The sequence below is a fragment of the Ctenopharyngodon idella genome, chromosome 5, assembly GCF_019924925.1.
Source record: "Ctenopharyngodon idella isolate HZGC_01 chromosome 5, HZGC01, whole genome shotgun sequence".
NCBI lineage: Eukaryota > Metazoa > Chordata > Actinopteri > Cypriniformes > Xenocyprididae > Ctenopharyngodon > Ctenopharyngodon idella.
This window is the reverse complement of record NC_067224.1, coordinates 32,593,803-32,620,391: the sequence shown is the minus strand read 5'-3', so window position 1 is coordinate 32,620,391 and position 26,589 is coordinate 32,593,803. Positions and strand designations below refer to the sequence as shown.

The 26,589-nt window shown below is 38.2% G+C and overlaps 1 protein-coding gene across 2 annotated transcripts in view; it reads left to right on the top strand.

Annotated features, from left to right (window-relative positions):
* fibcd1b (fibrinogen C domain containing 1b) overlaps positions 1–16,374 on the top strand; it is an 88,040-nt gene extending 71,666 nt beyond the window's left edge. For both annotated transcript variants that reach the window (XM_051895431.1, XM_051895433.1), the window contains 2 exons: positions 6,084–6,263; positions 13,601–16,374. In XM_051895431.1, the coding sequence (XP_051751391.1) occupies positions 6,084–6,263; positions 13,601–13,869 (449 nt within the window). In that variant the 3' untranslated portion in view covers positions 13,870–16,374. The remainder of the gene's footprint in view (positions 1–6,083; positions 6,264–13,600) is intronic.
* The last annotated feature ends 10,215 nt before the right edge of the window (positions 16,375–26,589 follow it).

Genomic DNA, 26,589 nt, shown 5'->3' with positions numbered 1-26,589 from the left:
GACATCACTTACCCTAAAATTTATATAATCCCTGCCCCCGAGAACACGCAACAAAGGGTTGAGGCCATGTTATTGCAATACAGTACATAAGACAAATGCAAAAGCATGTCATAAAAGCAAGATGACAACATGACAAGTTATAACCATAATTAAACTAAACTATACCTGTTCTATCTTCATGCAACATACATTCTCTGGCTCTGTAGGATCTTACAACAGTTCGCACACGAGCAATTTATAGATTATCATGACAGAATAAGCTAATCAATGACTTTAAGATAGTTAACTCCACATCAGCTACATAAATTCATCAACTAACCATTCAGAAATGTCCTGTTGCATTCTACATGTCACTTCTTCTTGAGTCTCTCCATCATTGTCCGACTCAGGTTTGAACATAAAAAGCTGAACAGTTTCTGACATTTTCAGTGAGTCTGAGGTAATCGGCGCTGCTAACACAAGCTTTTGAAACTCCGCCCTCTCCTTGAGAGCAGCAGCTCATTTGCATTTAAAAGAATACACACCAAAACGGAGCGTTTTTGTTCACCCTCAAAAAGTGACCAATTTAACATGCTATAAAAAATTATCTGTGGGGTATTTTGAGCTATTTGGGGGGACCTGTCCTCCTCAATGTCTACGGTGGATATGGCACTGATATAAACAAATTCTGTTTTAAATGAATTTTCAGTGAATGGTCAATATTTTGAATATGGTTTTTACATTATCCAAAATTAATACAGGCATTATGGAAATCAGGTTAAAAGGAGCAGAAGAGTCCCAGAAAACATAAGAGCAGGTTAACATTTATCCCGCACTTCCAAAGTTTTTCACAGTGGTCACCAGAAAAAAAAAAGATTTGTGTGTGCACATGTGGATTCTTAATTATAGACCATTGAATCTTGTCAGCATGTTTGTGGTTTTTATGTGTATCCTCTTTAGAGTGTGTATGTGTGAGCTCCCACCCCCCCCAAGAGCTTCTCCCTTTGAAGTCTGCGGGAGATCCTTTCCGCTCTTCTCTGGTCTTGATGGGAGAGAGAGAAAATAGACAGGTGTTCAAAGACACCCCTCCACTTTCTGCCCTATCCACTGCCCTCCATCTCCCCATCGCACTATTCATGCCTCCTGTTCATTCTTCTTCACCAAACACACTTCACATTTCTTCCTGTGAGTTCTCTTTTCCCTTCCCCTCTTCTTTCTTTCCTTTTCTTTTTCACAGAGTCACACAGAGAGAAAAAGCATTATGAATATTTTAACTCGCAGAAATGTCACTGAAAGAGGACAGAAAGAGAAAAAGATAAAGTGTAATGATTTGAATGCTGTTTCTGTTTCCTGGAGTAAAACCATGTGGATGTGGAAAAATGGCTTGGGGGATATTTATAACCGCTCGATACATTTCCCTCGCAACATACTTTTCAAATCTAAGCAAATAAATCATTAATATTTGAACCTTTTACCATGGCAAAGAGAGATATAGCTGTGCAATGTCTGTGTATGAATTGTTAATGAGCCAGACAATTGTATCACTCAAATTAGGTGCAAATTGAAGACATTAACACATTAATCAGAATAAGGATCGTCTTTTGTCTCTTTAGCTGCCAGAAAATGGAATGTAGTACCATTATTTAAATGAGTAACAATTTAGAGTATTTATTATGAACATCTAGAAAAGATGTTTTATATTTCCTGTTTTAGTATGATATCTGTATTCATTGTGTGTGTGTGTTTGTGTGTATAGTAACCCAGAGGAGCTTTGAAACGTTATGGATTGCTCTGACCCAATTTTTCCCTGCATAATTGCTGGAATATGTCATTTTTAGAGTGGTATTTATCACAGGTGTGCTGTGTGAGTGCCGGTGCCCGTAGGCTTTTTACTGTGCTGCTCTCTTAAATTTGTGCTCAACATACAATCTGCTTTCTGCCTCAATATATCAGTGTCTATTTATGTTTACTGGCAAATAGGAAGTGCCCAGGCTTCACCGGTGTTGACTGCCCATATCACAATAGCAGGGCATCTGGCAGAAGGCACAGGACTTGCACTGTAAAAGAGAGAGAGTGTATATGATCTATTATGCTTACTTTCTCTATCTTTCTAAATGTGTGTGTGTGTGGGATTGCTTAGCTGTAGCTTGAGGACTAATGTGTCCCCAGAGGTCAGATAAATATGACAAAATCTCCTTTTAGGGACATTTGGGGGTGCCATCATTTGTTTTTAATGTTTTTAATTTAAAAATGTATATTTTAAGGTTAGGGTTAGTCTAATTTATTATTATATATTATATCTTAATATGCATTATATATTATAAAAATGTATGCTTCAATTGCAATGTAAGTTATCTTGTATAAAAGCATCTACTAAATGCATAACTTTAAATGTAGTTTATACATTGTATTCAGGGCTTGACATTGTGAACCACTGTGGCTAGTGGTTTTCCGAAGTTACTAGCCACTCAGCATTTTCACTGGCCACAATTTTGACATCGATACCATGGGACAAAATCTGGCATATATATATTTTTAATATTATCTCATGATTCCAATATCTCCATAATTTGGCAGCTGGTAGGCTATATTAGGGCTGTTGTAACTTTAAGACCTGAGGCACAGACCCATTATACTGTGCGCGCACTTTGGGTGCGAGTACAAAATCTGCAGGAATAAGTAAAATTAAGCGCAATCACACGTCGAAATTCAAGCCCTGTAGCACTAACAATAGGCTATTCTTCTGGAGCAAATGAAACGAGTGGGTAAAGGGATGGTTTGTGTGTCATCTCCCCGTCGGAGAGATGAGAGAGCAAGAAAGTGCAGCTGGTATTGTGTATCTGTTCTGCGGAAAATGAGTGTTAGAAATGTTTCAGATATCGAAAAAGCAATATTTTTGACAACACTATTGTACTTAGTTTATTATTTCAGATCCTTTTTAAAAGACTACAAATTAAAAGCAGCCCAGGCTCATTAGAAAAACATACCTGTTTCAACATTTTTGCAAAATGCGTTGCGTCGTGCACGTTTTGCGACCGTTTCAAAGTGAAATGTCCAGTAAGTGGCGCTAAAAGCATGTTTAGTTTTTTCTAGAACAGATGAACGTAAATATGGCAACGTTGGAGTTTGTACAGTACGTATCACCGCAGTTCTAAATCGAAATGTCCGGTGAGTGGCGCTAAAAGCTTAATGCTCCATCACGTTTAATAACGTAGGCTACACCTACACTAAACCCTAAACCTACCCGATAGTGTTAAAAAAAAGCAAATGTGACATAAAAACGCAATTGTAACCATGGCATTTTAGCTTGTTTTTGAACTGTTGTCTTTGAGCTCTTTTACCGTGACTCGTCTTTTACTGGATTCGTACCCGAGCTCTTTGCATCGCAAGTACAATTCTGTACCAGCTGAGCAAGCTAAAACTGTAAAACTGAACAAATTGAGCTGGTTAAGTGATGCTCTGTTGTAACAGAGCCAGAGAATATATGCTGCATGAAGATAGAACAGGTATAGTTTAGTTTAATTACGGTTATAACTTATGTTGTCATCTTGCTTTTATGACATGCTATTGCATTTGTGATGACTCCAAAATATATTCGTTTAAAAATTATGCACTATGGTAAAAAGTGTTTTGAGGTCATAACATATTTGTGCAAGGAGCCACATGAAAACAAATCTTTATTAATACATAATCTGCCCCGTAATCATAATTGTGTGTGAAAACGATTAAAAGTGCTTTCTGTTTTACTACCTCTAGTGTTAATTTCTGTTAGAAACTGCAGTGATATGTACGTATTGGTACATATTTTGCATTTAGCAAAAATGTTGACACGGGTACATTTTTCCAATGAGCCTGTGTTGGCTTTCTTAGAGGTTATAATGACCAGTAACAGTCAGACATAATTTTTACTATTATGCTTTTCATTTTTGATGATTTTGTATGAAAATGCATAAAGGACATCATGCTGGAACTAACGATTATTTTTCAATCAATTAAACAGTCGATTATTTGTTTGATTAATCGAATAATAATGATTATTGTCGTTTTGAGGTAGGAGAGCTCCGGGGTGTTTTCTTTTCGCATCCTACACTTTAGATTGTGCTCAATATTTTGTAATAACGGCTTATTTTCAGATTCTAAGAGTCACCATCATTGGGGATGACCATAAACAGCTCAACAAATCAACACATTCTATGCAAATCAACTTATTCACACAATCGACGTAATCGATTACATCAATGCGTCGTTCCAGCCCTATTCAAAACATGAGCATCACATGTACTAAGTAAAGAACAGGAATGATTCCCTGCTTTAGTTCGTAATAATCAGAGAAGAAACATTTACCTGATAAAGCCATCCAGCAGCACACTCTGACTCACATTCACTCTCGCTATTAAATTGAGCAATCAGTATGATAATTCAAGACAAAATGCAGCTTAGTTCTTACGTTTGAAATGTCTTCACAATAATGTTTAATTGAAAATTCAGGCACACCTGAGTTTTATGCGCACATACTCTGTTTGGCCCCTTTTTTGGTAGAAAAGCAAGAAGGGCATAAAATGCTCCCAATGTTTAATTATTCCAAACGAGCCTCAGGGAGAATCTCAAGGGTTTTAATTAAGCCTGAATTAAAGTTATGTAAATTGCATGTGAAAGTAGCAGGTTTCTTTTCCTCTTTTCAAAAATAAATCATTTATTTATTTATTTATTTTTTGCATAAGACAGAAAAGGCTCAATTTTGTATGCACTCATAGAAGCCAGCCTCAAAGCTGCTGTTTTATCAATCATCAGTCAATCATTTTTGTCCATTTCCGTGTGTATACTCGTATGTTTGTAGTCACACTGTACCATACGTGTCAAATTAATTTTGATAATTCAGCTCAGCATTGATATGTGACGACGGTGCTGCAAGACTTTTCCTATCAGGTGCTTGTGGGTCTAGTGCTGGAAATGTGATGCAAAAACAACAAAATATAAAAAGAGCGAATCTTCCCTAAGACCTGGTTGTTTTCCATCTTTAATGCATAGTAGTCGTGTATGAATTTTTAAAGTATGCATTTGCTCTGCATAATAATAGATGTTTGAGCATTTCAGTGTTTTATTACATTGTTTTATATGCAAGCCACAGAGAGTGAGAATGAAATACACGTTCATACTAGGGATGGGGGGGAAAATGTGTTAATTTTTGTGATTAATATCGGCTGTGTAACGTTAAAAATAATTAACATAATTTATGCAGCCTTCGTTATTCCGCTGCCAGAGACTATGATAATGTTTTGTTTTTCCCCCTACTTCCTGTGCCATTATGTGCTCATGTTGTTTGTGCATTGCAGTCTACATTTGGCTATACTTGGTTGATCAAAATGAATTGAAATGAGCGATTAAGCCACGCAGGCATAAGTGCGGATAGAAGTATCAAGAATCCATATCAAAATATAAATAATAAATGTTTTGACTAGTAATTTTATTATAGCCTATTTAGCAAATTAATAGGTAGAAAAGATTTGAAGTGAAACAAAATGAACTGATATCTCATTTAAAAAGTAGAGTAGAAAGAGTAATGACAGACAAACATCATCTGGAGTTTTTTTTCTCATAAATAAAGGCAAAGCTAAATGAGACTATTATAATGGGTTTATGCAATGATTCTTGTAAATTTATTTAAATTAGATTGATTCTGTAATTGTTGTAAAGGATAAACAAAACAGCAGTCGGATGATTTGCAGTTTGCTACTAAATGTTAAAAGTATTAAAACATATTGTTGAATCGTTATTAGTAATTTTATCCTCAAAACCTGATATAAAAGATCGATTTAAGAATGGTACTGGTAATATAGCCGACATAGTACTTGATATTTATGATACTATTTCGAATATACTACAAAATGTACTGTTATTACAATTATGCACTAAAATATACAACTTAATCTACATTAACTTGGGGATTCGATGTGTAAATATATTCATTAGGAAACAGAAACCTGTGTAATTAATTAGTTAAAATATTTTACTTGATTCACTGCCCTAATTAATAATCCAATGACACTTTCTATGAGTAAAAATAATCATAAAATTAATTTCTCTTTCTCTCTTTCTCTCATCAGGGTTGAAACAGATCCATGCTCTCTCTATCCAAGGAAACTATGAATTGCGCATAGATCTTGAAGACTTTGAGAACAGCACAGCTTTTGCGCAGTACGGTGTGTTTGGAGTCGGGCTGTTCTCTGTTGATCCTGAGGATGATGGTTACCCCCTCACCATTGCTGATTACACCGGCACTGCAGGTACACATACATATTTACATATTAAATACATAAAGCTACAGACTGTGGGTCAATATATTCAATATTGTGCAATTAGTATGCCTTGTTTAAATCACATACTTAATATTCAAGTAACTTTGAAGGACCCTGTATGCAAATAAGTTAGCAAGATTAAATCTCTGTCAACAGTAATAAGTGCTTATTCATTCAGATAATTGGTCCATTTCAGTGCTTGATGGCACAGACAGAATAATCATGGCACTTAATACACTCTTTAGTCACTTCTCAGCTGCAAACAAAACATATATTTCGCTTCCTCTGCAAATCGCCACACACAAACAACCACTAAGACTGGGTATTAATACAGATTTCCTAATTCAATTTGATTCTGATTCACAAGCTCTCAATTTGATTCAGAATTGATTCCGTTTGAAAAACTCATTGGCTCATTGGAGTAATTTCTTCATGAATTGGACTATATTTGTCACAATGTACCTTTTTGATTTCACTAAAATGAACTGGCTCACAAGAGTCATCTGTTTGTGATTCAGACTATACTGGTCACACTGTGATACGTAGGTATAAATACATAACTTTCAAAGACACAAAACGTACATTTTTGTACATTTAGAAAGGTGCTGAAACGTACAATATTGACATATTACTTACCAAAAAGTAGTTCAAATGATGATGAGTTGCAGTCGCAGTCCTCTCTGGCGGTAATAGTTTTTTATAGGGTACAGAGCAGAATTTAACTTATTAATCCATGAAAATATGATGAATCCGGCTTATCTCTGTGAAGGCGCGCACTCATTTCAATTGTCAATCCACTGAAACACGGCATGTCGCAATCTGTGACGAAGCAGGTGAGAACCAATGAGCGTTCAACATCAGTGCCGTAAACCATGTCGTAAAGGTTCTCGAGGGTGGCACAACTTTCAAATTTGAATCATAACGAGCGCGAGCTTTGACTGTGATGGTCGTGCTGAGAATGAAGATGAAGATCGATGGATAAAGGGCTGAATTTGGATCTGTTCCTTACAAACATATGGATTCTAAAGATTGGGAGTACAGCGAACAAATAAAATGGATGTGATTTGTGAATTTATGTTGTGCTTTGGTGTATCTTATGGTTGTATTGTCAGTCGCTGCATAGGAGAAAACACCTTCTGTGTCGCACAGCAAACAAACTAAATGTTACAAAATGGTTAAACAATTACAGAAATTTTATTCATTTTAAGGTTTCAAACTGTAGTCTTGTTTAACATTATGTAATCCTCCGAAACGAGTTTGCAGCACAAGTCACGAACAGAAATGTTATTTCATATTAAGTATATGAGTAAACTGCATTCAATAAATTTGGCTAAAAACATGTATTGATATGACAATTGAATACAATAGATTTAAAACATTAATGCCACGATTTTAATATTAATACATGGGAATTCATACACATCCACACTTGGATACGTAAATACGCTGTTAATATGTAAGTATTTTTACGTTTTAGTGCTATAAGTACGTCAATATTGTACGTTTTTGTGTGTATGAAAATGTAAGTAAATGTACGTGTGGTAGAACCACAATTTACGCAGCCTTTGGGTAAAAATGTTTTTAACAATCATTATCAATATCAATTGAAAAAATGATGTTATTACCCAGCCCTCACAAACACAGAAACACACACACACACATCTAGAAGACTAAATGCCTTTCAGTCAATTATCATTGACTTTGTCAAATGTCAAGAACGTAGACACAAACTGAATTGGAAAGCTCCTCAGAGTCCTGTAAGAAACAAGTGAGCAGCGGTATAAACAGAAATAGAAAGAGCATTCTGAGTTTGAACTCAAGAGCAGGAGCTGAGGAAAATACACCAAGAAGAGAGAGCGTGAAAGAGAGATGAGAGAGCTCCTGTCTGGACAGCAGGTATATCCGGGCTCGAATTGGATCGTGTCTGTAGTGCTGGTGTCAGGTGAGCAGGTGGTCTCTGCTGGGCAGCATCTTCATGCCCTTGAGCTGCTGGGTTTCCTGTTTGCTGCCTGACAGGTCTCCCTAATCACAGTGCTGAGAGTATTATTGTGATCATTTGCATTGAATTTTGACAGGTAGTTGTGCTCTGGACCGGCCTGGTGGGGCTTAATACATCTCAAAATACAGACAGTGTCAAGGTGACCCCTTATTCACGCTGGCATGTGAGCACAAAGTTTAAGTTTGCGCATCTGCAGCATGTTTTATGCAGGTTGCACGTTTATACAGAGCCTTTTTAGAGAGCCACGCATGATATTACCACATCACCTGAGGCTTTCTGACATGATAATATCCCCATGACAAATCAAAAGTGATTCCCAAGAGGAGGTGACCGAATCGGAGCGTTTGCAAGGACATGTCTGGGTATAACACTCTTAATGCAGAAATGTCATCGGCAGCTATACAAGTATTTTCTGTGGGCTTGTGCGACCCTAGTGTGACTAATGGCTTATTCCCATAGCTGCAGACAAAATCTGTCAAGCTTGAATGACGCGTGTTTCCAGGGGGAAATTGAGCCCCGGTCTGGGATCAGTTTCTCGGTGTATTGTCTTTGACGTTATTGAGTAAAACTGACTGTGGATCAGAAGATTGAAGATCTTCAAGGTCATGGGCTGTTAAAGAAGAGGAATGAAGGTTTAGCGCTTTCATTCTGGAAACATTATCCTCTTCTGTGGATCGTCCTCTGTATTTTAGGCTGGATGAAAGGTTAAACACAAACTGGTTCTGAACGAATCCCAGAGAGGTTTAGAAATACCACCTGACATTTACCACTATTGTACTCATCCTGGTATGCTTTCTTTTTCTGCCCGTCTCTCTCCATCTCCATGGAACACTGTTCCAGCTCTTGTTTGGAATGTATTCTCTGTTCGTGTTGAGCTGACAGAAACAGTTTATAGGGCAACAGACACATCACCACCCTGCCCTTCTGCCAAAAAAATCAGTGAAGTGGACAGTAGGCAGGAAGGCTTTCCAAATTCCCTTTTTAGCCACAGAAATAAGGTTTATTTCTGTTGGCCAATAACACCGCATGCCTTTTGCATCAGGTAAGACTGACACTACAAGACACTTCTTGAGGGAAGACAACATAGAAGACGACTTGTCAATGACCCACAAGTTGACCTTTTAATGCTCTTGCCCCACTGATTCTTTAGATTTATAGATCTGAAAGACTTTTGGATCTCGAGATACTTGTCTGACAGAAACAAAGACAAGCTACAAGATACAAATATTCTTTACTTCTTAAAATAACATAAATCTACAGCACATCCACAACATTCTCATTCAGAGATATCTGCATGCTTAACTGCTGTATGTACTGTAGGTCAGTCAATCCCATTTACTAAAATAGAAATGATGGGTGAGGCTGCAACCATGTTTTCACTCTCTGTGTACAGAATAGGCAGTGAAAATAGGTGGAATATTTGGGAAATGGATGGGAAAGACAATAATAATACCACTGTGTGCTTAATGCCAGTGTGTTTTAGACCAAGGGTTTTAAAACTGGGGTGTGGGGACCCCCAGAGGGTCACAAGGAGGTGCTATGAATTGAAAATTTTCAGTAAAAAGGAGGAATCAGTGAAATAAAAGATAGTTTTGTGGGGGGGGGGGGGGGAGTTTTCTGTGTTTTATATCTCTTTCCTTGCAACATACTTCATTTCATTTATAGTTGTGTTGTATCTTTTTAGGGAGATTCTCCTTACCTTCAGCTTTCTTTCTAAATTAAAAGCACTATACTTGTAAATTGAACTAAAACTGTTTATTTTCAGGTTTATCAAGTTTCAAGGTTTTTTAATTTTTAGATAAAAGATTTATATTCCAAATAAATGCTGTTCTTTTGAACTTGCGATTCATCAAAGCATCTTTAAAAGAAAAAAAAACATCATGGTTTCCACAAAAACATGGAGCACAACTGTGTTCAACACAGATAATAATAAGCTTTGCCATTACAGGAATTAATTACATTTAAAATGTATTAAAATACAAAACACTCTTTCCCTGCCATTGACGGAATTTTTCGTCATTTATGACACAACGCTTACCCGCCATGACGGAATTTTCCGACTTTCCATGTTTTCACTGTTAGAGTAGAAGACACTATTATTGAAATAGTAAGGAATATCCTGATCAAAACACAGGTAAAAGGGAGCAGAAACAAGTGAGCATCGCTAATGCACATTGTAGTCTTTGAAAAATAAACACGATTTTCTTAGCTTTTTGTTCAAAATGCTTTTTTTAAATGAAACTTTACCACATTCAAGTGTTGATAAAAAAGCATGCATGAAGCTAGAATAAAACTGCTAGCAGGGGAAAAAAAAAAAAAGCCCATGAATTTAGCAAATTATTGCATTTAAAAAACATAATTACTTTACAATATCAAGCAGACTATTTTGTATAAATGGGTCTTTATATATGGAAATATCCACTGTAGTTGCCTTTATATTATGGGAAAGCAGTGTCCATGTGTACTACTGTATGTGTCCACTTTTTATTTCAACAGCCAATCTACTTTTTGCACAGCTCCATGTTCCAGATATCTTTAAATGTGTCGTTCCATCAGACTATAGGGGCTTTCACACCGAATAGTTCTAGGAACTCAGTTATAGGAACTAGCCACTAGGATAGTTCCCCGAGAACTAATTTCTCCCCCGGGCCAAGTTCCTGGTTGCATTCGCACCGGCAATGGGACCTCTGAAGTGGCCGGCAGCGATGTCTTTAAGCGTGGCATTTACAAATGCTAAAAAACAGTGGAGGATGCCGTGATCAGAGCTGTGTTTGTTGTGTGTCATGGGTTTCGTGATGATGGAGATGGAATGTAAACGCATAATATACGCAACTGAAAGAGCAAAAAGTGGGGCTAAGAGACAAAATCTCCTATGACAACTTTCAGTATTACATATCATCGAGGCGGAGAAAAGAATACAACCCTGCAGACAGCAGGTAAATTCCGTTGTGTTCGTGAAGTAAATATGTTTACACAGCTGTTTAAAAATGCCGGGTGCCGGTATTTGACGTGTTTGACCAATCAACTTACACTCATGTCACTGATAGTTCCTATAGTGCTGGTTTAGACCCTACTCTGAAGTAGGAGCTAATTTAGTTCCCCCAAAAGGAGTTCCTAGAACTAAAATCCTTCCTAGTTCCTGCGGTGAGAACACGGCAAAATCCGGGTACTTCAGCCAATAGTTGTAGGAACTATGAAAAGGTTCCTTCGGTGCGAAAGCCCCTTATTTGAGACTACTTTTAGAAAAACAGCATAACATTTGTTTATCTAATTATAGAGTACCACATGTGCCCATGTGTTTGTGCATGAGTTCTTGAAAGAGGATTATCAAAAAGTCACTGGTGAGACTAATAAAATGATTCAACAAAGAGTGAGTCATCGCTACTTTTTTAAGTGATGCAAAAAGATGTCTTGAAGGATGAGGATTGCAGTGTGAGGGAGAGAGAAAGAAAAAAATGAGAGAGACTAAAACTCTATATGCATAAATCACATCGAGTGAGATAAAATGCTGAAAATGCTTTCATCTGGGCCACAGAGATGAGAGGTGTTTGCTTGTGTATGCTAACTCGTCTCATGTTCCTAGGCGTCTGGAGTCGTTTGTGTGAAATGGCTTTCTGTGATGAGTTTTACAGCATTATTTCTAGAATAACACAAGTCAGCTCGGTTATTTACAGTGCCGTAGTTACATTGTAATTACTCAAATAAGTACTGAGTACTATTAATTAACTACATGTACTTACTATATAGTTACAGTTAGGGTTAGGGTTTGGTTTAGGGTTAGTTACTTGTAATTATGCATAATTTACTGTTATTACTATGGTAAGCACATGTAGTAACGTGTATCTACGGCACTGTAAAATAAAGTGTTACCATCAGCTCTGTTGCGACTTAAATATACAGTATTTTTTGATTATTATCAATAGTTTATATGGAGACCTTTTGTTTCAATCGGAATGAATTCATTAAATATAAATAAATAATAAAGTGATGATGGTTGATGCAGTCCCGGCTCCAGGACACATGACTTTGTGTGTGTTGGGGCGGCTTTTATCATTCTCAGGGGGGCTTGCGGTTAAAATTGTGTGAAGGGGGGGTGGGAGTTTGAACCACAAGTCCAAGGCTTCCCTCACTGGGTAATTTAGCCTACTTGTTTATTTGCTCATTTATTCAGTAATTTACTTGATTTTATTATCACGGGATATGACACGTGCGAAATGTTAATCGCTGTCCATTTTGCGAGCAATTGTTCATAAAGGAAAATGTCACGTCGCAATATTGGAAATTTTTCAATTTTAAAACATGAAGGCTAGCCAGTGGATATCACTAAGGGCAATGTGTAAACTCTGCGCTAGTGTCATGTCAGTGAAGAAGTCTCAAACCCCAGTCAATTATTCCTACACAAAGTGAAAGGGCTAAGCCCCCCCCCAAGCCCCCCTTGATGCCAGACCTGGGTTGATGTGCGTGTTTATGTCACAAGCTTCAAGTCAGAATTGATTTTTTGATATGCGCATACTGCACGAAGATGCAGAGTTTCCTGCTGTTTGCAATTACTATTCTCCTACATTGCTTCTTTTCTTTTTTAGACTTGATATTTATCTATTTCAGGTCCTAATTTAGGAAACAACAAGTACATAAGCATGCTGCTTATATTCATCAAGCACTAAATAATGCCCCTTCACACGCCCAAAACAAGGCGTCTGTGGATTAGAGTACGAAACAAGGACTAATGGGACATTGTACTGCTCCACTTCACAGACGATGAGTGGAAGCAGAATATTAGAATGACGCGACAGTCATTTAAGACACTTCATTCAACAACAGCAACTCGTTCCACGCATCATTACGCCACTTCTACATCATTGCACATGCGCAGTCAAGTGTTTACATGTCCTCTCAATTGGATTAGAAAAGGTTTAAACCACCCCTTATAATCCGAATGAAATTTTAATTATATTTGGCAAATTCCTTCCGATTGACGTGGTTATTTTTTTATTCCGACTACTAGTCTGATTACAATCGGATTATAAGTGTCCATGTAAAGGCAGATACTGTTGAAATACTGTTGTGCTGCTTAATATTTTTGTGGAAATGATACATTTTTTTCCAAGATTCTTTGATGAACAAAGTTCAAAAGAACAACATTTATTTGACATAGAAATATTTAAAAAAATTATACTGTCATTTTTGATCAATTGAATGTGTCCTTCCCGATTAAAAAATATAAATTTCTTTAAAAAAAAAATCTTACTGACCCCAAACTTTTGAACAGTAGTGTAATTGTCTTTCTCTTCTTTCCCCTTCTTTTTTTACATGGGTCTTTATACAGGAGATTCGCTGCTAAAGCATAACGGAATGAAGTTCACGACGAAAGACAGAGACAACGATCATTCAGAGAACAACTGCGCTTCGTTCTACCACGGCGCCTGGTGGTACCGCAACTGCCACACCTCCAACCTGAATGGCCAATACCTGCGCGGACAGCACACCTCGTACGCCGACGGGATCGAGTGGTCGTCCTGGACCGGATGGCAGTATTCACTAAAATTCACAGAAATGAAGATTCGACCAACACGCGAAGAGCGAGAGAGCAAGTAAACATGCAAAAAGTAATATTTAAAGGTGAGAAAGTGAAAAAAAAATAAAAATAAATGTTTAAAAGACTTAAATATAGGACGTCCGATGTGGAAAACAACAAGGACATTTGTTGTTGCTGATCTGAAAGAGAGCTTTCTGTTGTCCTGTTTATTAATTTGGCTAAAAAGTCACACTGTGGTGTGACTGTGCTGTAAGTCCTGCCCTCCATGTGACAATCTCTTCATCATCAGGCCTTGAAGTTTCTTCACACCCCAGCTGTCAGATCTCAGCTCTGACTCAACTGCTCTTCAGTGTCATACTTCAGTTCTGATAAAAATGACACTGAATCAAGTGTACAATTATGTTGCCACTGGTTAGAGAAATAATTAATAGAGGACTAAGTACAACAATGAAATGTTGGAATGGTTCCCGTTTCCATTCTCCCCTGTATTGTTTAACGCACAACTACGGCGAACACACGCCAAGACCAAATCTCCGCTAAGTCTTCATTCTTGAAGAAAGAGGTTAGGATAAAAGAAGAAAGTGTGGAAGATGGGAGGGAAATGAGAGAAAGAGGCAGTCTGGGAGGAGAGGAGTGCAAAGCTTTCTGTGGGAGTTTGTTTCTCATCTGTCTGACAGGCCATTAGTGAGCATATTGGCCACTTTGTCTGATCGCCATTGCCAAGTGATCATCAGCAAGGCTCTTTATCACGCACATACGCAGATGGAAGCTGTTTATGTGTGTGAGAATGAGATGAAAAGGAAACGTGATATTGTCTCGTCTACTTTCCGAGCGCGCATTTTTGACTCAGCACAAGTTTGAGTGTTCTCTGGGAATCTCTTTATAGGCCCGACGAGCTCGCTCATGTGTTTACTTAGCACTCATACACATGTCATTTGTTCACGCATGACTTCGGACCCCGTGTCAAAATGCTAATTTAAACGAGCCACCCTGCCGTCTTTTATGTGCGAACGCTAACGTGTATATCAGCACATTCACTGCCGTCTCTCTCTTCAACTCACTTTCCAAAGGTCAGACATCTCGAATGTGAATATTGTGCTTCTTTCCCCTCGTGTCCCTCAAGCACCTCCCTTCATCTCTCGCCCTTTCTTTTTTCCCCTCCCGGTCTTCTTCTCATTTGTTCTTTCTCTGCTCTTCCCTCACTCCTTCAGTTTGTTTTCTTTGGTCCCCTGTGGAAGTGGAAAAGGTCAACGTGTCATTTAGTACAATTACTCTGCTCATTGTTCTCTCTTCTTTGCTCTTTTCTGACTTTTTCCTTTTCTCGCGCTTCTGTTCTTGCCGCTTCGGTTTCGTAATTCATCCCTCTCTCAACCTAATTATGTTTTAAAATCTCCATTATCACGATGATGGCAATTTATTTGTACTTTGTTTATATTGTGTAATTTTAAATTCAAAAAAGAAAGATTTACATATTTAACATGATTAACGCACTAACAAAACTTTTGTTCGCTCCCCTGTTTGTTGTTTTTTTATGTATAAAGACAAAAGAAGTTTTCAGGCTGATTTGTGAATGAACTTGTGTAAGTATGAACACTGATTCATTCATCTTGAATTTTGCGATTTTTACTTTATAAATGTACCAAAAGCTTTAAGATATGTGTAGATTTCATGTACAATGTGTATGTTTTAGAGACTTTTAGCGCATGTGAAATGTTTTCTTACGGGAAAAAGCACACAAATGAAACAATGTACAATAGAAAAGGTCCTCGAAATGTCCTGCTAATGCCTCTAGTCATGTGACTGGGATCGAATGACTGAACTGAAGTCTCTTGGATGGACTCTTGTTTTAAATTCTGGTCTGACAGAAGTGCAGTTAAAATCCATTAAATCTACACCAACAAATAATGAGCACATCACTCGAGAAAATATGTGGGAAGATGACTGCAAAAACAACATTATAGGATGTTGTCAAGACTCTTAAATGGACATAAGTGAGTGCTCGTCTTTGTCTCTGGAGTCTCCTCTTAAGTTTGCACCACTTTAACTACAGAGTTACCTCTGTCGGTTTGTGTCTCCGTTGTGTATTTTCTATGTTCTCTCAACTCTGATTTCCCCCTCCTCTCATTCTGTGGAATTACATTGCAATCAGCCTCTTTTCTCTATGTCATCATTTGCTTCAAAGTTAACCATGCTGCCTGTTCAGCTGTCAATAACGTTTCTCCAGTGCGTTGCCATGGTAATGATCCCCTGAACAAAAGCTAACAGACTGAACAAAGAAGGAAGGAAATAGATGTTAAATGATGTAACAAAGTCATGAAACCGAGTCAAGAAAGGACAAAAAGAGTGCACAGTTATAACGGGACAGATTAAAATTTAAAATCATTTGTAATTAAGGGTCTCTGTGAGAATGAGTGTGCGGAAATGTGTGTGTGCGTGACTGAATGAAACAGAAAATATACTTATAAAGAAGAAAAGTGAATTGTTACTTCTGTGTATGGCATTGGCTCTTCATATTGTGTGCATATTAAAAAAAAAAACAAAACAATAAATAACAAATAAAAAGATTTCTGCAATGGCAATGCATGGATTTTAAGATAGACATTACACTTTTCACACAGACTCTGGGTTTGATTGCTCCCTATGGACACATTTCCTCAAACCTTTGCTTTATAAATAAGTACATTTATTTCTGGCTGAATCTTTATGTGTGGTTTAAAGCAATTGGCAACTGCCAAAGAACATCCTGTTCCCATTTCCCAGTTTTAAAAGGATGTGTGTTTCTGTGTGTGCGTTGCTGGGTCTGTGTGTGTTTGCGTTTTGAGTGAGCTACAGTGAGAGATGGAGAAAGTTGACTGCATGGCTTGTGCGAATGGGAATGATGGAGAGCAGCACATGGGATTGCGTGTGAGTTCACTGCTGAATGTGTTGGTCCCGTTTTTGCTGCAATAATGGCAACTCCCCAGGGAAGACAGCAGCACAAGAGATGAGCAATAAAACTGTAACCGCCTAATGGCCATCTTTCCTCAACAGCGCTCCTTTTTTTCACTTTATCTTATGTTATATATAAGTATAAAGGATTATCTTTAAAATCAGCATGAAACAGAAGTTGCAATAGTCTTTTCTTCCCTATTGTGACATATCTGAGTGAAACGGCTTCTCAAACAAGAAAAAAAAAAATAGGACGGGGCTTGATTTCGGCCATGTGGGATTTAATTGGATCATACAGGTTTGCTATGGCTGTGATCTCATGTGAGTGACAGGTTGTCCTCCCCTCGCACCATTAAACACATCATCAGAGAAGAGAAGACATAATTTTAAGAGGGAGAAGTTATTTTGATTAAAGATTACAAGGGCACATGAATTTAAAATAATAAAAATAATAATAATAGTGTGCACAGATAAATCATTTATAATAAATACTGCAATATTGCATAGAAAATAAGAATTGCAGACTTTGATTTAATGGTGACTTTAAATCTTTGAATGACTTTGAATGACTTTTGTAACAGTTGATAATCGAAAATGGATATTTGTTGAAATATCAGCATTTAATTCTCTTTCTAAGAAGCACCTTTGACCTTGAGCACAACCCTGTTTCTGGAACATAATTGTATCCCAACATGCATTATAATGCTGCTTGAAAGTTTGTGAACCCCTTGCAGAATCTGCAAATGGTAATTATTTTAACAAAATAAGAGGGATTATACAAAATGCATGTTATTTTTTATTTAGTACTGTCCTGAATAAGATATTTTACATAAAATATGTTTATGATTTTGAGATCCATCTCTTCACACTGAGGACAATTGAGGGACTCAAACACAACTATTAAATAAGGTTTGAACAATCACTGATGCTTCAGAAGGAAACACGATGCATTAAAGGGTTAGTTCACCCAACAATGAAAATTATGTCATTTATTACTCATCCTCATGTCGTTCTACACCCGTAAGAGGCCTGCATCGCCAGCAATAACACTCCCTTTTACAACAACCCAGAAAGCTATAAAAACATATTTAAAACAGTTCATGTGACTACAGTGGTTCAACCTTAATGTTATGAAGCGACGAGAATACTTTTTGTGCACCAAAAATAACAAAATAGCAACTTTATTCAACAATATCTAGTGATGGGCGATTTCAAAACACTGCTTCATGAAGCTTCGAAGCTTTATGAATCTTTTGTTTCGAATCAGTGGTTCGGAGCCTGTATCAAACTGCCAAAGTCAGTGAACTATTGAAGTTTCAAAACACTTATGACGTAACGAAGCCTCGTTTACTGAAATCATGTGATTTTGGGTATCAGTGAATGTTTGAACCTTTTGCGTATAAGTCCCTCAATTGTCCATAGTGTGAAAAGATGGATCTCAAAATCATACAGTCACTGCTGGAAAGGGTCCAAATATACAAAAGATGGTGGAAAATCAAAGAATTTGCAGGACCTGGAGGATTTTTCTGAAGAATGTCGTGCAGTTTAACTGTTCAGGACAAACAAGCGACTCATGAACAACCATCCCAAACAAAAAATGTTTAACTAGAGAGAGAGTGAGAATGGGTCTACAGTGAAGTAGTGAGTTAAATTTATGTGGTATGACAGTGATGAGATGGGGTGTGTTAACTGCACGAGCCGCACGTCAAAAACACATGAAAAGACTACAGTGTTCTTTGTTCTTTCGGGATATGCATGCTTTCTCCCTGACAGACCACAGAGTTTGTTGTGATCCAGCATTCATAAAGGAGCAGATGCATCATTCAAACATGAAAATACTTTAAATCTTGAACGTATGCAACAAGCACACACATGAATGCACTTCTATGGTAACAAGAAGGCTGCTGATTTGACCCACAGTGACTAGTCCATGAGCTATCACCATTGTGCCCTTGAGCAAGGTGCTTAACCTCAGGTTGCTTTCAAGCGGACTGTCCCAGTAATAAGTGAACTGTAAGTCACTTTGGATAAAAGAGTCTGCTATTGCTAAATGACTTGCTTTATAATAACCGTGTGACTAAACTGCTGTACAAAGGCAAAAACCACAATTACACAATTAGGCTACTCAAAATTGAATTTGTTACGACCACACACACTCATGCACTTCTATGCCCATATAAACTAAAGATTACAAATCAAAGCTATGTGAATTAGCTCTATGTACAGTAGCAAATACAACAAATCATTTTCCAGTGTCTCCTCGTTTCACTATCATGATCTTTTCATGTTCACACTGAATCCAGTTTTATTGTAGTTTGACTCCAGTTTAGTAGGTTGCGGGTGTGAAGGCTTTTCTCTGATTGCTGCCTTGTTCTGGCACATGAATCTGTGATTTTGCCGTTGGGATGATGAGAGGAAGGGAAATGTCAGAGGAAAATTAAAGCCATTTTATTGCCATGGCAGCTCCTTTTATGTCTTGCAGACATGTGCATGAGGGAACCTACATTAGCATAACAATCAATACCATGGTGTAGAGGGAGTGAGAAAGAGACAGATTTATTATTATTATTATTATTTTAGATTGAGTGTTGGTTTCATCTGCTCCAAATTTACCTGCGGCTGTCTTTGTGGTGGAGGTAAATGAAGTCAATCACGGCGAGCACAATCGAAAAGGACTTGTGTTTGTGTACTTTTCATGTATTAACCTCTTCCTCTACCTCTCATACTCACTTTTCTCTCATTTTGACAGATTCTCATTTCCAGAGAAAAGAAAACCGAAAGATTAGTATTTAAGCACTGGTGAATCTAGAAAGAAAGACCTTAAAACAGTCACATTTGTAAGCGCAAGATGCATTTGCCACAATCTTGAGAACCCTTAGAAGAAAACTCAAAAACGATGCTTAATATACATGAATGTATTTAGTTGTATTCATTTAATGGGAATTAGCATGATAAATACATAGTTATGTTTCTGAGAACCCACTTCAGACACCCCCCCCCAGAACTCCCTATGCTTTTGTTTTTCCAGGTATTTCATAGTCATTAGTTTAAGACCATTGTGCAGCCAATAATAAATCCACTTTATTTGAGCCTTTTCAGTTATTAACAGTTATTAACAAACATTTTATTCAGACATTCAAATGATCACAATCAGACTGAATAATCAAAATGGTATAATACATTGGTGACGCATGTAAATATAGTAAATATGAAAAGTATTGCTTGGCTGGGTTTAAACAGCTTCCAGAGTTAAGGATAAACACTTTCTATTCATCAAAGTATCCTGAAAAATCATGGTTCTGATGTCTGTGAAATACTTGTTGCCTTTGGACAAGCAAAATTGTGGTCGGTAAGAATGGAACCAACCAAGTGGAAGTGTGTTCAGACCTTTTGCTGTTTAGTCAAATGCCTGGCTGTGCGAGACTGACATCTTAGTGCCGGCCCAGCTGTTTTGTAACATTCCTGGAGGACTCTTGGGGCATGAACAGAGAATACAGATGAGGTGCGATGAGCTTTAGGAGTTTGTGCTGCTGTTTGTCACTTCATGGAGAATGATGTCATTAAGGACCCCCCAAAAAACTAACATTGATTGAAAATGGTTGAAGTGAGCCCTAGGGCAGGTTTTAATAACTAAATGTCCTTAGTTCCTGTATGTGTACATGTGTGAACATACACCGATGAGGCATAACATTATGACCACCTTCCTAATATTGTGTTAGTCCCCCTTTTGCTGCCAAAACAGGCCCTGACTCGTCGAGGCATGGACTCCGCTAGACCCCTGAAGATGTGCTGTGGTATCTGGCACCAAGATGTTAGCAGCAGATCCTTTAAGTCCTGTAAGTTGGGGCCTCCATGGATCGGATTTGTTTGTTCAGCACATCCCAAAGATGCTCGATTGGATTGAGATCTGGGGAATATGGAGGCCAAGTCAACACCTCAAACTCGTTGTTTTGCTCCTCAAACCATTCCTGAACCATTTTTGCTTTGTGTCAGGGTGCATCATCCTGCTGAAAGAAGCCACAGCCACCAGGGAATACCGTTTCCATGAAAGGGTGTACATGGTCTGCAACAATGCTTAGGTAGGTGGTATGTGTCAAAGTAACATCCACATGTATGGCAGGACCCAAGAACATTGCCCAAAGCATCACACTGCCTTCACCAGCTTGCCTTCTTCCCATAGTGCATCCTGGTGCCATGTGTTCCCCAGGTAAGCGATGCACACGCACTCGGCCATCCACGTGATGTAAAAGAAAACGTGATTCATCAGACCAGGCCACCTTCTTCCATTGCTCCGTGGTCCAGTTCTGATGCTCACGCACCCACTGTTGGTGCTTTCGGCGGTGGACAGGGGTCAGCATTGGCACCCTGACTGATCTATGCAGCTCCATACGCAACAAACTGTGATGCACAGTGTATTCTGACACCTTTCTATCAGAACCAGCATTAACTTCTTGAGCAATTTCTTGCTGGATGTTGGATTCGCTCCCCACATGCATCAATGAGCCTTGGCCACCCATGACCCTGTCGCTGGTTCACCACTGTTTCTTCCTTGGACCACTTTTGATAGATACTGACCACTGCAGACCGGGAACACCCCACAAGAGCTGCAGTTTTGGAGAGGCTCTGACCCAGTCATCTAGCCATCACAATTTGGCCCTTGTCAAACTCGCTCAAATCTTTACACTTGCCCATTTTTCCTGCTTCTAACACATCAACTTTGAAGATAAAATGTTCACTTGCTGCCTAATATATCCCACCCACTAACAGGTGCCGTGATGAAGAGATAATCAGTGTTATTCACTTCACCTGTCAGTGGTCATAATGTTATGCCTGATCGGTGTATCTACTGTATATGTGCTGACAAGCACAGTAACTTTTTGACTCTTAGACTTGCTCGCTGTAGTTGTGAGACTGTTTATTCTCAGCGTCAGCGATTGCATGTATTTTATGCTATTTAGAGCGTTGCCACCCACTGGCAGCTCTGATGCTGGTGCAGAGAACCAAAGCTGTCATTACCACTCCAGTGAACAGTCTAGTCCATCTTTAACCCTTTTATGCCTCAGCAGACCAGAACCATTACAACAACAGCCCTGCAGGGAGAGAGTAATGTTTTTTTTTTTATGGTATGTTTATTTCTATGAATGACTAAACAGAATGCATGGTGCTGTGTTGTATAATGGTTAAATGAATAGTAACAAGAAGGCTGCTGATTTGTTCCACACAGTGACTAGTGCATGAGCTATCACTATTGTGCCTTTGAGCAAGGTGCTTAACCTCAGGTTGCTTCCAAGCGGACTGTCCCAGTAATAAGTGAACTGTAAGGCACTTTAGATAAAAGTGTCTGCTATTGCTAAATGACTCGCTTTATAATAACCGTGACTAAACTGCTGTACAAAGGCAAAAAAAGCAATTACACAATTACTCAAAATTTAATTTGTTGCCAAAATCAAGTCTATAATTTATTCTGTGACAACTGAACACTATTGGTTTCTATTGACTTCTATTGTTTAAATAAATGGGAATTGAAAGTGTTTGGTAACCAACATTTTTCAAAATTCTTCTTTCTTCTTTCATGTTGCACAGAATAAAGAAAGCCATACAGGTTTGGAACGGCATGAGGGTGAGTAAATGATGACAGAATTTTCATTTTTGGGTGAGCTAACCCTTAAAATATTCTCAGATTTAGTGCAAAAACAGTGCATAGTTACTGTGTTTTAACATTGTAGGGCAGTTAAGCATTTAAATGAATAATAATTTCAATATTTGGTTTAATTTTGCACTTTATTTTCAAAGCAGATGTCATTTTGAGATAAAATTTACTAAAATTATTGATTGTGACATAATATTGACTAAATTTAAATGAGATTTTCATCAAAAACTATGACTAAAACAACAACAAAAAAAGTGTAATAATGAATACTCTTCCATATAAATAAATTACAGTAATTTAAATCAATACAGATGTATCGACATGTGGCATTAAATGCTGTCATGTGATCATCTGCTGCACCAGGTATGACTGTCTGAGGAAAACAGCGCACATAAAGATGTCTGAGACTTCACCTTCCTTGTACTTTTTAGAGGAAAAGAGAAGTGTATATACATTTGTGTGTGCGCGTGTGACACGACTGCTATTTGAGCATCCGTCTCCAGCTGTCATGGCCGGGTTTGATGTTCCTGGGGTGACATCCCCCCTTCATCTCCCCTGTCACAATCCCATCTCCCTCTCTTGCTTGCACTCGCTTCGTTTTCCTTTAACGAGAGGAATGTGTCCATCACGACTTATTTCAATCCTCTCCCCTCCTTTCGTTTCATCACCCCACTGATACGCTTTTCTTGTCATCAGCTGAACATTCGCTATGTGGCTGCATGTGAAAATATGCAGACCTATTAATAATCAGATGTGTGACTTACAGACTAAATGTAGGATTACATGCATTTGAACTGCATATTTTTGATAACAGCTCACACAATTATTAGTATTACTATTGGGCTGTATTGTAGCCTTGTGAACTGGGCTGGTAATTGAAAGGCTGTAGGTTCAAACCCATCAAGGGGCCATGAACAGGGCACTTAACCCAAAATTAATTCAGAAAGACTAAACGTGTAATAAGTAGTGGCGTCTCTACATTGGGGCAGATGGTGCAATGGTTAAAAATGCATTGCATATGGTTATTAGTTCATTTGAACAAATGATATCTGCCTACTATATACAGCATATTGTCACAGAACAGAAGGAGACAAACAAGGTAAGCAGCAAAGTACTGTTCTTTATTTTGCTGATACCAGAGAGAAAGGAGGAGAGTGAGTGTAACAGTAGACTGAGAGTTTGCAGATAACCTAGCTTGATAGTGACAGAGTTCAGTCAAGACCACTTTAGCAATAAAACATATATTTATTGTTATTAATATACAACATTTGATTTGGCGGTATGGTTCTGTATGGGGGTTCAGCTATACAATAATAAAGATTAGCTGGGCCTGTAATAACCCCCCGGAACTATCAGCATAACATTGAAACAATTATTGTACAAATAATGCATTGAAAGATATGAATTGAGATGGTAAATGAGATGATGTTCGAGGACTTTTTGGAAGACTTATTTTGATGCCGTGATCTGAAACAGAGAGAAAAGAAAAACAACAAACAGCAAAAGTGCAGAACTTACAGCTATATGGAATAGGAATAGCCTACTGATGTCAAGGAGGGTGGGAGGGAGGGAGGGTTGGTTGCAAGCTGGCTAAGCTGAAAAAGTGCGTAATAGTGCCACGTATATATACACGAACCTTGAAGAATCATTGGGATTGGAGAGATTGAACAGCTGATAGTCAGCTGATGCTGAACTATGCCTATGTGGCCTGAACCAAAGCCACTGGAAGGCAAGCCTGCAACCTTTAGCCATAAAAACGTAACGGCTAATGCTAACGCTCCAGCTCTGGCGGTACGCATAGGCGGTATGCAGGGAAGGAGTGTTGAACGGCGGGCACTGATGTTACTGCCATTAAACAATAGGCTGAGAGGTGCTGCACATGATTAAGTTAGCCGTTACGCTTTCTCCAATGGTAAGAGATACAGACCCTCTCAAACTCCCTATAATAATACAATCTCTGCCTGAACTAGCGCTTGTGCTAGATTTCTTTGTGTTGCTGCATTTATTTGATAAAAAATACAATAAAAACAGTAATATTGTGAAATATTTTAAAATAACTGTTTTCTAATTTAATATATTTTAAACTGCAATTTATTCCTGTGATGGCAAAGCTGAATTTTCAGCAGCATTACTTCAGTCTTCAGTGTCACATGATCCTTCAGAAATCATTCTAATATGCTGATTTGCTCAAGAAACATTTCTGCCATTTATTACCATACATTTCAATACTTTCTTCTTTCTTATTCTCATTCATGTCTTTACCAATAGCAGAAGAGAATGAAGGATGAATTGACTCTTCGCCAGGAGTTTGATTGACAGGCGATCTAACCAATCATAACGCAGAATCTGCCATTTTGTCCGACAAGCAGTCAGGGGAGTTAGCAGATTAATGTAGGTGGACTTGAACTTGAAAAATGGTGTGTACAGAGGTCTTTCCGCGATTGAAACAACATTCCTTATAATGTTCATTCATGTTTATTTGATGCTATAAATGAACTAGTAGGAAGAGATGATCGGTTCATGAGCCGCTTGAACTGAGGTGCTACAGCGATCTGTCATGACACATTAAAGAGCCACAAAATAGTATTTATTAGGGCTGGGTATTGACACAATTTTCAGGATTCGATTCGATTTCTATTCACATGCTTGAGATTCGATTCGATTTGATTACGATTTCGATTAGATTCGATATCGATTATTTTGGATGTAGTATAGAGGAAAAAAATCTCTCAACTAATGCTGTAAACTACACATGGGAGTCAGTTGGTACTACTTTACTATAATATTGAAGGTTAAAATTAACTTATTTATATACAAACACTTAAATTACACTCAATTATGTTTTTTATAATAAATAAAGTTTAGAATTACATAATCATATTTCTACTCCAATTCGTTTTAAATATAAACATTTAAATCGTGGCTGTCATAACTGATTTATTCAAACATGCATTAAATATTGAAGAACATTATAATGAATATGTAACGGTGCATAGCTATATTCATCAGAATGCTGCTTTCTAGAGTTCACTTTTCCAGCTGACTAAGGGTCCGTTCACATATCGCGTCCCGTACTTGCGCTCCCGTGGCGTCTGTCGTTGCTATGCATCCATGAACTGCGCTCTCCACGAGCAGTAGTTTGAGCAAAGGATTCATTGATTTCTATTCCTTGCATTAGCTTTACTACTAGATATATTTATGGAGATGAGATATAAAAACCTCCCTGTACAGCTATGATCAGCTGTTTGGCTGAGATTTCTCTGTTTTGTTACATAAAGGCCGAAGCTGATCGGTTGGATCTTGTCACATGACCTGCGGTGCGCTTGCGGCATTCTGAAAAGTTGAGATGTTTTCATCTCGATGCGCCTGGAAAACGCACCGCATGCGCATCGCGACCGCGTCCATAATCAGCGCGCCTGCCGCGCGTTTATATTTGAAATAACCGACTTGTGCGCGGAAAAGACGCGATAAGTGAACGGCCCCTAATGAGTTTATGGCCACTGAATATGTTTTTCTGAGGTAAATGTGACTTTAGGTGACATTGTTTACAAGCTGTTTTATTGACGTCTTTCCGAGGTTGAAACACTGATTGAGCTAGATGTGGTTTTGGGTCTCCCTCGGTAGAAATCGCGTTCCGGGGGAGGAGAAATGGGAACGCGGGGGCACCGCGATGCTACCTCAAAGGGCACTTTCACTTTCGCGATCAAAGGGGCAGGGGCTCAAGCCCCTCAAATGAAAATTAATTCATGCATGAACTGCCAGATCTCAATAGGAAAATCCCTGCTAAGTTTGCACAAATGAACAATCAACTGCATTTCTATTCAAGTGAATTTCACTGGTGAGTCACTCTCCTTTCATTCAAATGCGTTTAAAGGGATAGTTAATCTAAAAATGAAAATTCTGCCATCATTTACTCACCCTCACGTTGTTCCTAACCTGTATGAATTTCTTTCTTCTGCTTGAGCATAGTATGGGAAAAAAAATACTATGGAAGTCAGTGGGGCCCATCAACTGTTTGGTTACAGACATTCTTCAAAATATCTTCTTTTGTGTTCAGCAGAAGAAAGAAATTCATACAGGTTTCACTCAATATGAATAATTTGTGTATGCACTCATGATGAGTTAGTCAACTGATTGATTGTACCCAACTAGAAATAAAAAGCCAGAGATGCCACTGGTTATAAGTGTTGCTTTGGTTAAA